Below are 14,013 nucleotides of genomic sequence, written 5' to 3' on the forward strand. Positions count from 1 at the left end.
TGTTAAGTGGTGTTTCAAATATTACTTGAACAAGGAAGATTTTTTAAAGAGATCGTTAAGAATGTATTGGCGAGTAGATATTGTAAGTGTAACGGCTTACGCTAGGTGGCGTTGCGTTAATTACAGAATTGCAGCTGTCTTGGTGTGCCGTCTGGACGCTCGTGTCGGCGGTGATGGGTAGGACTGTGACGTGTCAGATTCCAGAACTGTTTTCTGTACCTTTATCTTGTTGAGATCGTTTAGATGGCCCTTATAGAAATATCCCTTAGATTAGTGCAAGTTATGAGCAACCTCGCTGTTCCTTAGTGCGCGTGTGCAGTCGTGATGCATTGTGGTCTAGGTCAGAGTTCAAGATCCCTTTGCCAGTAAACAGCTCCCACTTTTGACATTTTTTGCAATAAGCCTAATTCCAGTTACGGCCATGTTGGATTTCCCGGTGTTATCCGGGGTCAATGCACCAAGACGAGGCTCTTGTGTTGTTAGAAACGTCTAGACATTGTGGACTTGTTAACTATATAAGCAAAGGGATCTTGAACTAGATCACTATTATGCGTCAGGCCTGCACATACACACTCGGAACTGTGTTGTGGCATATTGCTTACTTGACAGTTCTAAAACTGACCCAAAAAGTCAGGAGAATGTACAAATGTAAGAAGATATGGTGTGGTGTTTTGAAACAAACCAAATACACACATGCATCCCAACCTTCCAAAGTAATGGTGTTGCATTGTTATCTTAAGGTAAAATGCCCATTCGAGACTTGATGTGTTGTATGGTAAAGTGTTTTTTGAGAAATATGTTTCTACAAGGTCTTTCACAAGTATGTCATGGCTAACGTTAAGTCAAAATGGTTGAAAGTACCAAACCTATCGTTGCTTTCATCGGTGATATTTTTCGCCGTCAAAGTTTTGTCAGTTACAGCCTCTCTACTTGTGTACATTTATAAGTGAAAATAGAAGTGGAAAAGACTTATTTAGAAGACATATTATGTTTTAACCAGTTTGGTTTCCAGCTTCTCTTGTCCCCACGCGGACGTCACCAACATCAATAACTAATTTCTGTCTCCGGATCTTGTCCAGGCTGTGGAGGGAACGGGCCTTGCCTTCATCGTGTTCACCGAAGCCATGAACCAGTTCTACCCGATAGCTCTGGGTCCGCTCTGGTCCATCCTCTTCTTCCTCATGCTGCTCAACCTCGGCCTGTCGTCCATGTTTGGCACGCTAGAGGGCGTTCTTACACCGATCCTGGACTCCGGCGTATGGAAGTGGAGGAAAGAGTTTCTTGTTGGTGGGTATAAAAGCCATACGGTCCTAGAATACAGTCCAGCTTAGACAAGAAACAAAAACTTCATGTAAATTTTGACCTTCAATTCTTTTCGGTTGTGTTTAAGTGTTTGCACATAAATACCCAATGATATTTTTGATGGATTTGAACGACATTTTGAGGTCCTCTTGGGCCCAAGAGGCATTGTGATTTTGGGTCCCCTAGCAGTATTTTCAGGTATTGGAGCATATTGTAGTCAAACACCTCCTTCTTGAAAGTAGCGTTACTAGTTACAAGTTACTAAGTAGTCACACTAGTTATATGTCAATGGACAACTTATCAGTATCCCAAACAAATGACCATACCTGGCATAGTTTTTAATGAAGAAGTGCATTAAAGGGAAATATCTCTAACATTTGTGACTGCTAAGGCTATGCATAGGGTACTTAAAGAAAAACTCCAAATATTCTACGAAGGTATGAGATCTATGATTTGTTGCAAGATTTTGACATGACTTTGAGAAATGCTTCATACATGTCCCACTGTGCAAAACAACACAATTGAACATTGTTTGTTTCTTCACACTTTCCACAGTCACGCTCTGCGTCGTCAGCTTTCTGACAGGACTAATCTTCACCCAGAAGTCTGGAAACTACTGGTTGGACATCTTTAACGACTACAGCGGCACATTCCCACTTCTACTGATCGGTTTCATCGAACTCATCGCCGTTATTTGGATCTATGGTTTCAACAGGTGAGACAAACTATTGTTGTTAATTCAACGAGTGATTTTGGAATTTCTATTTTTGGAAGGGGAAGATGGGGTGAAATGGCTTTAACATACGAGACAAACCATTGTTGCACAGGGATGATTGTGGAACAGTACGTTTTTGCACAGGGGAAGTGTGAAAAATATATTCTGCATTTACTTGCGAATTGAATAATGTTGCCTGCGGTGTGTTTTCTATTTTATTCAGACACTAAAATGTTACATAGATGGAGTCACGTTAGTCAGCTGAATGCTTGATACATTTCTAAGACCTGTATACGTTAGTTGTATGACCATCGTGTATATGACGTCACATGAATCCTTTTCTTGATTGACAGGTTATCAGACGATCTGTTGTACATGACGGGTTCCCGCCCTAACATGTACTGGAAGGTGACATGGCTGTTCCTCAGCCCGCTGTCCATGGGAGTCATCTTCGCTGCCACCATCTACAGGGAAGCCAGCAGTTTCCCTGCCACCTATCAGAGTTGGGACCAAATAAAGGTATTGATAACCTCAGTCTGTGTATGGGGTTTTTGCTTTCAGTGTGTCTAGATGTTTGTGTTCTTGTTTGTAGTTTTTTGTGCGCAGGTGTTTTTGCCACAATACCGCAGACTTGTTGTGGGAAGTACATGTTGAGTTCAGAGGCAGGGGGCAGAACTAGTCATTTGTCAGCCATTCCAGGTCATGGGGTCAATAGAAGAGGCTAGTCATTCATGGGGAGGTATAGTTGTATTGTCATGATTCTTGGGATTGCTTATGTTTCCCGGCATGCCGACTGTTCTGGTAAATTGCCTTTAATGGTGGCAGCGTCTCTACCGTAATGTCTATGTATCGCATGCAGCAGCCATGGTGAAAACTATGATAAACATATTGAGAGGTTCCTGTAATTCAATGTTTTGAGACCTTGAATCATAAGAGTGTATGATGTTTTTATTTTCTAGCTATTTCTATGTTTTTTTATCATCTTTTTTGTTAGCCCATCACCATGGACAACTTTTTGTAAAAGACTCTTGTTTTTCTTTTCCTCTCTTTTCAGGGGGACTAGGGGAGGAGGAGCCCTACCCGTGGTATACCATGATGGCGTGTTACCTCCTAGTCGTCCTGCCCTTGTTTGTTAACCTATCGCCATGAACAACTTTTTACAAAGACTTGTTTTTTTTCTTTTTCTCTCCTCTAGGGGAGACTAGGGGAGGAGGAGCCCTACCCGACGATTTTTTATTTACCCGACGTGGTACGCCATGATGACGTGTTACGCCATGATGACGTGTTACCTCCTGGTCGTCCTTCCCTTGTTTGTTAGATCGCTATGGACAACTGTTTTTCTAAAGTCTCTTGTTTATCCCTTTTCTCTCCTTTAGGGGAGACTAGGGGAGGAGGAGCCCTACCCGTGGTACGCCATGATGGCGTGCTACCTCCTGGTCGTTCTTCCCTTGATCTGCATTCCCATCGTCGCCATCAAGCGGATATTCGTCCCCTACGACGGCGAGGTAATACAGCCGATAGAGGGCGCTCGTTGGAATCCATTCAGGAAGCACGAGCCGAAAAAATCCGATATATCTTCATCTGGGGTGGACGGTATAGTGAACCCAGCGGTCACTGAATTGTAAATAACGTAGAATTTCGTAATCTTAGATAACTGAGAAATGTAAAGACTTAGACTTAGGGAAAGCATTCTTGTTCATCAGCCATTTATCGTAAAAAGATTTTTTTAATTACTTAGACCCCCTTTTAATCTCCAAGCAGATCTATTGGGTGCAGGGTCAGTTGGATACTGTTTAGTCGTTGGATACTATCCTTGCCCCCAATAGATCTGCTTGGAGATTCCCTTCCACTAGTCGGCAATTGCTAAGTGACCTTTAAATTTGGTGACCCTAACGGTTTTCAAACTTAAATATGATGTAAGATGTAAAAGTAATTTGATTCAAAAGACATCAAAACTTTGTAAAAGACATTCATTCGTTATCCATGAATGACCAGTCAACTGTTTGGACGCTTAGTGGTTAGAGCCTCTAGTGGAGAGGGGGAGGGGGGTGCTACAGAGGAAAGTACTCAAATGACAACAGAATTGTGCTCTGTCGTGCAATTTTGATAAAACAGACTGAGACTGTTTCAGATTTTCATGTTTGGGTTTAAAAGTTCCTTTGCCGAATCAGACATACAAATTTTGTCAAACACTGACCAAAAAATTACATTCTGATAACTGTTACATTGAATACTTTCCTCTCGTTCTATCATTTATTTTCTTTTTACTGCTAGTTAGATTTGCCACAGCTGTCAATGTTACTGGTGTAGTGCTACATATAGTATCACATGCACCATATTTAAATCCGATCTCAGGATGTGGTCAATGTAAAAACCGGAGGTGAAGTTTTCAGGCAAATACGGAGGGGTTCCGAACACACCTCTAGAGGTAATGTCAAGACGGGGTACGGTCCTCCGTAGATACCTTTGGCTCTCAGTTGCCATGAAGAAAATAATATTGAGCCAATAGTAACAACTGAGGATGGTAGCCAGGCTATAAAGTATAAAATCACTTGGTCAAACTTTTAACTTTTGGACAAAACTACCCAAAGAAATTTGCCATTTTTTTGTACTGCACTGGATAAAATACTGAATTATTAAGGTACAGAGAAATGAAAATTTGTCAAGTGTTATGGTTTGGGTGACACTGCCCATTGAGAACCCCACCTTGTTTGCCTACATACCCCTTACATGGATGACATTGACAGTTGCAATAGTGTATATTTCACACGTTATCTCAGGTCTAGCTACGCCCCTTAGCTCATTTCTAGCAGCGCATTGATTTTTCTCTCAAGTTGTGAAAAATGTAATCCTTTTTACATAGTGTGATGTATCCCTCCGCGCCATTGTCACCATGTGATCTTCTTTGCCATACACCCCAATTGTAATGCTTTCATTGAAGTGTGCCCCCTAGTAGTTACCAATGAAACTGCAGACTTTCGGATAACAGGGTGGCAATGGAAATTGTACTGTGTATTAGATGTTGATATGTCCTTACAGAAGAGATATTATCCAATATCTCTTCTTTTCACTGTTGATATAGCCTGCGTTTATTATAAGATACAGGTGGCAGCTATGGTATAGATAGTAATAATCTGTTACTAGTTACTGTATACTGAGCAACTTTGATTATTTCTTTTAATTGATTATTTTGATTGTTTGTTAAACATGAGAGGCCACAAGTATCAACATTTTCATTTTTTTCTCTTTATAGTTTATGTAAAAAGATACAATTGATAAATACTTACCTACTCACATTATATACTTATCAACATATAGTAGTCATTGTATTTATATTTGTGAAAAACAGTGTTTTGATGATATATCATATTATCAACTTGTATATATTATGTAGTCTGTACATGTAATGTAGATTGGTCAGTTGACATATAACATTACTTAAACTTTAACTTGTTTTGGTTATAATCCATTTTTCAGCTGCTACAAAAAAAAGGAAAAAACTTTTACTTTTATTTTATTGTTTTACCATTGATATATTATTGCTCTGATAAGAGTCCGTAATATTTTGATTAATACTTTTATTAATACATATGTTTATTTTATAATCCACTACACATGAACAAAACTTTGTATAATGAATCTACGTCGATGTCTAAAAATGGAGGTTAAAACTGTTAGGTTGACACAATAATCCAGAGAAATGATTTTTTGTGACATTTTGCCATCAACTTTAAACAACACAGCTTATTTAGTGATTACATGTTTTAATCTAACATGAAAATAAACACAACTTATGTTTCTGTTACATAATATTATTCACCAATTATTCTTCCTATTACCATTAACGTAATGTTATCACTCAGAGTTGTGTCTGAATTATGTAAGCTGATTGTAATAAATACGGATTGTACATGTACAGTTACAAACACTGTCTCCGCTGTTTTTCGTCCTTCAAAGTACCAGGTCACATTCGTCGCACGACAGTCGGAGAAACCGTTTCCTACGACCGTGACACTACAGTCAAAACTGCATTAGCGGCCACCTTTGCATAGTAGCCATCTTTTTGTAAAGGAAAGCGTTGGTGTAAAAAAAAGAGTAAATATGTTAACTGATTTGAAATGTGTATCAATCTGAAAACATGCAACATGGTTTGATTATTTACTCTTATGTTGCATGGCAAGTTGTTGTGTTGATACAGAGCCATGTATGGTGGTGTATTTAGTAGAAATACGCTATAGGGGTATTTATTTACCCAGATATATAGGCTGTAGCCTAATATATAGTATGTAGAAGGCTTAAGTGTAAATCCCTTCATGGTTCGCCGACGCGTGCTGCCAGAATGTGATGGCTAGTGGTATGTAAAAATCATGTTAAAATTGTCAGCGTCTTGACAGTTCGTCTGTTTTAAATAGGAATTTTCATTTCAAACAGAATTGAAAAAATTAAAGTAAAAAAAAATTCGGGTGACGCCATAAACTATCTGTAACTTTTGACTTACTGCTCAGAGAGCCACGTGCTTTATTTACATAATATGACGTCATTGCAATGAACGATTTCTCATTCCTGGACAAATTCAAGATGGCTGCTGTCAGTCAAACGTTCGTTGAAAGTCATATTTCTGTATTATATTTGATATCGCAGTTTAGTTCTGCTAATATGGAATATAGTAGTATGAGTAATCTTATAATTTTTTTGAACCCTTCAAAATATTGAACCGTGTAGAAATAACTCTGCTAGCTGACAAGATGGGGCAGCTTGGTGTGATATGAGTATAGTATTCCATACAGACACAAGAACTTTTTTTTTCATCGAGACTACTTTATAAATGTACTTATGGGTGTTGATAATAATTTTCTCTCATTACCATATACATTATATATACTAAATTGCTTCAGGAAAATTCACAAGAAGAGACGGTCACTAGACTGACGGGTATGTAGTCTCCATTGAAGAACTTATTTCTTAGAAATCCAACTCAATTTGAACATCTTTTGTGAGTGTAAACAGGAGTCATCATTTCTGCATGAAAGCTCTCACGAGTTTGTTGGTGTGGCCTGACTCAATAGGCCCACCGTTGCCGAATGAAAGAAAACCATGATATACACTTAAATGGACAATTGGAACCATTCTGAGCTGTGTATGTTAGGGGTGGGTACCGGTACAAAAGATTCAGGTCCAGGTCCGGTTCAAGTCCAGATGATCAGGTCCAGGTCCGGACCTGAACCTGGACCTGATTCAGTATGACTAATACAAATGGTCCATTTCACTACAAAGAAATCTGTTTGGTGAAGTATTAGACTTATACTGGCGTTTTAGAATCCTACAACGCTAACTGCACCTGTACGATTGGCTGTAAAACTTGGTAGAAATTACTATAAACTCTACTCTATTTCACTCGTTATTTTCTTCCACCTGCAAGCGCCAAAACGTGTGAATGTCTGATAAAGTAATCTGTTAATTTTCTAATCGGTCCAACATCCGGTCCAACTAATTTTTTCAGGTCCGGTTTTTCTGGACCGGTCCAATAAGAAAAACCGGTTTTGTACCGGTACACTGTACCGATACCCAGCCCTAGTCTATGTAAAATCCAGGTGACGCATGAAATAGAAGTAGTACGCTTGCGTAGAACGTACACGCCCAGGTGTGGCTCTCACATCAGTTGGGCGTATTCTTCTGAAAAGCGGCGAGCGTTCCAGACTGCTCAACGAGAAGTTGAAAATTCGTCCAAAACACTTGAAGTATCAAAGATGCTGATTCGCCGGGTTGGCATCATTGTCCTGGCGTGCATCTTGCTCCATGTATTTAGTCAAACTTCAGGTATGAAAACCTATTTTGTATACATCTTTATTCCATTCTTCTCAAGAAAACAAACTACTTTATTTAGTTTCACCATACGAAGATGGGCACAAGAAATTTTAAATACGCGTAACGATCCCCTTTTGAAACTCTCTATTGCCATCCGTCCTTTTGAGTGTCGCCATGATAATGGACGAAAAGATAACCAGCGCACTTTTCGAAAAAAAAATTGTGGTGAACCTGTGAGTTTACGTTTGGGTGATAACACGGACCGTGGCGAGACCGCTTCGTCGTCTAGAGTCGTCTAAGGTTGGGGGCTCTAGCATAAGCTAGTCAGGGGCTATGTGACTTTGAAGTTGGTGCAGGCGTGAAAAAACCTTACCCGGTATGAATAGCGTTAGTGCAAAATGTGGTCCTCATGATCTTTGGCATAAATCATGATAATGAGCTAGAGTTATTCTCACCTAATCATTTCAAACTGTCCCACATAGATTAACCCTCAAACCACCGTAGCTTTTTTGTGACGTAGATTACCGTATGGGGTCAAAACTGACCCCAAAACTTTTTGTACAAATACAGTTTTTTGTGTGAATCTTTTTGTGATTTGTATATATGTATAGTTTCATTAATCTATGTGGGACAGTCTGACATGATTAGGTGAGAATACTTCTAGCTCATTATCATAATTCATGCAAAAGATCATGAGGACCACATTTTGCACCAACGCTATTCAGACCGGGAAGGAGGTTTTTGATGCCTGTACCAGCTTCAATGCCATATAGCGGCTGAATGGCTTATGCTAGGGCCACCAAACTTGGTATTTTTTTAGAAAATGTTGATAGCAAACATTTTCAGTGAACAAAGTATGTTCATCATTTTTTATGCTGCCATGGCAACGGAATTCTGACAGACATATTTATTACGAAATTTTCTAATTTTGTACTAAACATTTAAGTTTTAAGGTTTTCTTGGCAAATAAAAATTGTTTATCACATCTTATAAAATACAACATAAATTTCAGGACTCAATATTCGTAATTTATGCTAATTTGATGACGTCATCAGTCAAAATCCAAGATGGCGGCCGATATTACCCAGATGACGTCATAATGTCGTCATATGACATGATAATAGCACAAAAATTGCTACAATAATTTTGGCTTACATGTACATCATTCCCTGAAAATTTCGTGATCCTACAATAAGTAGTTTAGGTGTGGGTCGCAAAAGTTTGTTTAAAAAAATGCTGGGGTCAGTTTTGACCCCACTGGACCATGCATAAATTTTCGAGGATAACTTAATCAACAATGAGTCAATCTCGGCAAAAACGTATAAGAAGTTATAGGACAGATATACAAACAAACTCCTGAAAGGAAATTTGTTTTCGACCAGAAATGACAGAATGGCACACATTGATATACGCCTGGGGTCAGTTTTGACCCCATACGGTGGTTTGAGGGTTAATGAAGCTATACATATATACAAATCATGTACAAAACGTTATGGGATCAGTTTTTACGTCACAAAAAAAGGTACGGTGGTTTGAGGGTTAAATGTGTAGAAAAAAACTACCTCCAAATTGGGATCTACGACTAATAGGAACTCGATTGATCTTGTGGAATTGAGGATTTCCAAATTACCATTTTCAGTAGGGGACCTATTTTCAAAATTGGGACAACATTCGTAGGGGCACAGGAATTATATTTCAACAGTTAAGTGCATAAAGTGACAATTTCAATAGCTTTTACCTCTCCATACCATACTTTTAATTCAAGGTGTACATTTATACTTTCATGAATCTCTCAAAGTTGATATGGGAACCTGCTATGTACGCATATTGGTCTTGCAAAACTTGTAGATATATTTGTACGAAACAGTATTGTATGGGATCTTGTGGGCGTCAGAACTATTCTGGCGTCAATTTTTCTTTGTTCTTTGTCAGAGTGCAGCAAATGGAGTGAGAAAATGAGCAATTTGTGCCTCTCAGAGAACATATTCATCCTCGTGAATAATTTATGATGAAAGAAGGACTACTCAAGGACTAATTCTGTATATAAAAATAGAAAGACAACATGTTGGAGTGTAAGATGTCAAGGACAACACTCCAAGGACTAATTTTGTATGTAACAAAAAAAAATAGAAAGACAACATGTTGGCAGTGTAATCTACTCTGAATACCTTTTTTAAACTCTTTGTTATTTTCGCCAAAATGTTATGATTTTGAGCCTGTTTATGTTTAATCTGGATGATAGTTTTTATCAGGTATAGATATGCAGAAAGCTACAGATAAAATCATGTATACAATAGAGTCACTCCATAAATTATTCAGTTTGAAAGTTTGTCGAGCTGCCTTTCCTTTGAAAGTCACAAATTGCTCATTTGCCCCCACATCAATGGTTGCCATGCAACCATAAAACACTGACTACAACATACGTTTCAACACTATATAGATTTTCCAAGATTGTCCTCAAGGCATGGTAATGAATATGTTATTACCTTCGCCGAGAAGTTTATTTTTTGGGTAGCTTTTGTGTGTGTGTGCGCGTGTGTGTGTATGTGTGTGTGTGTGTGTGTGTGTGTGTGTGTGTGTGAATGTGTGTGTGTTTGTTAAAGACCAGCATAACTGGAATACGCCTGGATGGTCAAGTTGTCTGAATATTTGGTATGTGGGTAGGTCTTCATAAAACCTTGAAGCGATTGAACTTTGGGCTCCCTAGCGGCTTGCTATGGTACTGCAGCAGAACTTCCGCGTTTGGTATATCGAGTACTTATCGAATATCTTCCAGTCAACTATATACATACATACAGTTAGCTGTGTTTTCCCGGTGAACATTTGGGCGATAAAAGATAGCTAAGGCGATACAATATGTTTGTTTAGCTTTGTTTATGCATATTACGTTCCATGATTATCTCGATTATGTACATAACGTTTCTTTACTATTTATTATCTATTAGGCCACGTTGATTTGATTATATGGATGACATCCGCGCTCGCACCAATTTTCGGCCATTTCCAACAAAAAAAAAGTTTTCGACCACACAATAAATTGTGCAAAGCAGCTGTAAAATGAGCACAAATATTCCGTAGATTGAATAAAAAGTATCAGAAAACAGATAACTAATGCCATAGAATGCCAAAATGAATATAAAGTCAAAGAATAAGATGTGAAAGGACAGAAAGAAAAACTCTATTGTTGGTTGGGGGAGGTACCAGTACAGAAAATTCAGGTCCAGAGGATCATTTCCAGGTCCGGACATGAACCTGGACCTGATTGTCTGTGGAAACTTGAGAACTGGCAATACTCAAAACAATGGTAAAAAAAATTGGTCAATTTTGCTACAAAGGAATCTGTTTGGTGGATTATTGGACTCCCACTGCATTTTAAAATCCCATCTCCATGTAATAAAGGCTAACTGTCTCTGTACCTTTGACTGTAGAATTGGTGCAATTGACTATAAACTCTACTTGACGCTCTTGTTGTCTTCTTGGCCCCCCGGTTAGACCCCAAATGGCTGCCGGCATAGTGTGTCCATTTTGTAATTGGCAAAACCTGTTCCTCTGTTGTTGTTTTTTAAGGTCTGTTTTTTTCGGATTGGTTCAAGAAGAAAAAATGTTTTGCACCCGTATGATGTACTGGTCCCTACACCTAACTGTTGGTATACCATACTATGTGTGTTTAGTCCTATGTTCAACCTTCCTGGCCACTTTGATTTCATACTGAAGGCAACTTTTTTTTTTGGTCAAACTTTTTTTTTATTCGCTCGCTCGCACCAGTTTTGGAGTTCCCGGAGGATGTCATCCATATAATCAAATCAACATGGCCTTATTAGATTTCTGACGGTGAATGAGAAGCCACATAGGTTTCTGCTCCCACTGCATGTTTTTTTTATTGTTTTCAATTGTTGAATATGTGTGGAGTTTCACTGGTAGGAACTCGAGTGATGTTGTGTGTGGAATTCGGGATTTTCTTTGGTATTTTTTAGTAGGAGATGTTTAGTTTTGCACGGAGCCAACATTCTGAGTAGAACAATGAATTTTCTTTCAACAAAGTGCATAAATTAATAATTGCAATGTTTTTTTTTACCTCTCATAGTTCACAACATAATTCAAGGAGTTTGTACTTTCATGAGTCACTCAAAGTTGAACTGGGAACCTTCTACGTATGCCTATTGGTCTTGCAAAACTTGTAGACATATTTATACAAAACAGTATTGTATTGGATCTTGTGGGCGTCAGAACTATTCTGGCGTCAATTTTTCTTTGTCACAATGCAGAAAATGGAGTGGAAAAATGAGCAATTTTTGCCTCTCAAAGAACATATTCACCCGCCAACCTCGTAAATAGTTTATGATGAAACAAGGACCACTCCCTTGTATATAACGAAGGACATTAGAAAGACAACATGTTTGGGGTATAATCTACTCTGAAATGCTTTCTTCAACTCTTTGTAATTTTCGCCAAAATGTTATGATTTTGAGCCTGTGTATGTACATGTTGGTGGTTGTCTTTATAAGTCATGGATACACAACGAGATCATATTTTTACACATTAGAGCCACAGTCATGAATTATTAATAAGTTCATCGACCTGGACCTGCTCTGAGAGTCACGAGTTGCTTTATAGACGTACCACGTGTTTGTTGCGATGCAACCATGGTAATAATGACGTCATGCATGCGTGCACTATTTGGTCAAACACAATATATAGATCCCAAGATCAGCCCACGTGGCATGTAAATCAATATGTTGATTTTCGTACCTTTTGAGCATTACTGTCATTATGTACCATGCACATAGAGCCAACTATTTACATAGAGTTACATAGCTGAGATGCTGCTGACAATGCAATAACATTTGGATGATAACAGTTAGCCAATGCAATACATGTACTCCAAAATCTTCTGATAATGAGATGTACATGGACGTATATTTTGTTTAATTAAAGGCGAATTAGCTATAGTAAAGAACATATTCTTTGACGACCCATGCGCGCTAGCTGGTCATCGAAAGGAAACACACGGGCAGGCGTACCACAAGGAAGTATCTTGGGACCGCCGCTATTCCTTGTGTTTTTTGCCTCCGTGAAGCGGAGGGTTTGTATAGACTGCCGTTTGTATGCCAGGGTGATGTTTGTCAGCAACATAACTAGAAAACGGATTGTTTTGATATTTGGTATGTGTGTAGGTTTTTAAAAGACGAAGAAATGGCATGAATTACAGTTTGGTAGGGCGTTTTGGTGGCGTGTTATATGGTAGTGTAGTAGAACTTCCTCCGCTACCTACCATCATGACTATCCGCCCACCCTTCCCCCAAGTTATTCCCCTCCAAAGGGATTATGCAACTGCGCAGGCGCGGAAAAATTCCTGTAAAATTCTGGGCATGTTTGCCAATCGGACATATACTATACTATTAGGCTATCCCCTGAGAAGTCGCCAAAAACACTCTCCAACCACCAAACCATCACCCATTTCACGGAGATATGAGGTCTCCGAACGCTTGTTTAATTTTGTTCGCTAGCTATAGGTATTGTCTTCCGCCATACTCTGACGTTAGTGTTGTCATAGCTGCATTTGTGGCTCTAGTGCATGGATGTAGAAAAAGCTTACATGGAATGCATGGGATTTCAAGAAGACATAAAATTTCAAGTTATGAATATCATATGAATTGTGTATATTATGACAAAACAATATAACCTTCCTGGCGAAAGTATGCACTGCCACACGAAAAAGAAGAAGACATAAGGTGTAAAACAGGAACATAGATAAAAGTAAAAAAGAAATACACATCACTTTTACACTTCCATTCTTTATCAAATAGATCATTATGTCAGTGCCACTGACGAAAGGTAGTGGATTTTGTCTTAAACGTCTGACCGTTTCCAAAATCATATCCAGCTGCTTGAGTAACTGTTTTCTAGGTTAAATGGAAATACATCTCGGTGTCAGGTAGCCTGGATACCAGACCCCGACCTAAAAAATATCTATAGTGTTGGGGTCTGGCAGGATGACTGTAGAAAGGCTCTCGAAAGCCCTTGATAAGAGGAAGGAAAACCTCACACCCCAGGTAGACTAGTACAGGTAGACAGCTACAACACGCCACAGTTGGTTAGCAGGCTATCACAGAAGCGAATCAGGGGCTAGATATGGCTCAAGGGTGTATTGAGTTATTCTTCAAAACAACACAGACCTTAGTTTAAAGCAA

General features: G+C 38.9%; 1 protein-coding gene across 3 annotated transcripts in view; it reads left to right on the plus strand.

The window, feature by feature from the left end:
- The window catches only part of LOC118408273 (sodium- and chloride-dependent transporter XTRP3-like), a 28,039-nt gene extending 22,096 nt beyond the window's left edge, over nucleotides 1-5,943 (plus strand). For all 3 annotated transcript variants that reach the window (XM_035808946.1, XM_035808947.1, XM_035808948.1), the window contains 4 exons: nucleotides 1,080-1,287; nucleotides 1,858-2,017; nucleotides 2,371-2,536; nucleotides 3,394-5,943. In XM_035808946.1, coding sequence (XP_035664839.1) covers nucleotides 1,080-1,287; nucleotides 1,858-2,017; nucleotides 2,371-2,536; nucleotides 3,394-3,642 — 783 coding nt within the window. In that variant the 3' untranslated portion in view covers nucleotides 3,643-5,943. The remainder of the gene's footprint in view (nucleotides 1-1,079; nucleotides 1,288-1,857; nucleotides 2,018-2,370; nucleotides 2,537-3,393) is intronic.
- The last annotated feature ends 8,070 nt before the right edge of the window (nucleotides 5,944-14,013 follow it).

The sequence above is a fragment of the Branchiostoma floridae genome, unplaced genomic scaffold (assembly GCF_000003815.2).
Source record: "Branchiostoma floridae strain S238N-H82 unplaced genomic scaffold, Bfl_VNyyK Sc7u5tJ_1564, whole genome shotgun sequence".
In the NCBI taxonomy this organism is placed as follows: Eukaryota; Metazoa; Chordata; class Leptocardii; order Amphioxiformes; family Branchiostomatidae; genus Branchiostoma; species Branchiostoma floridae.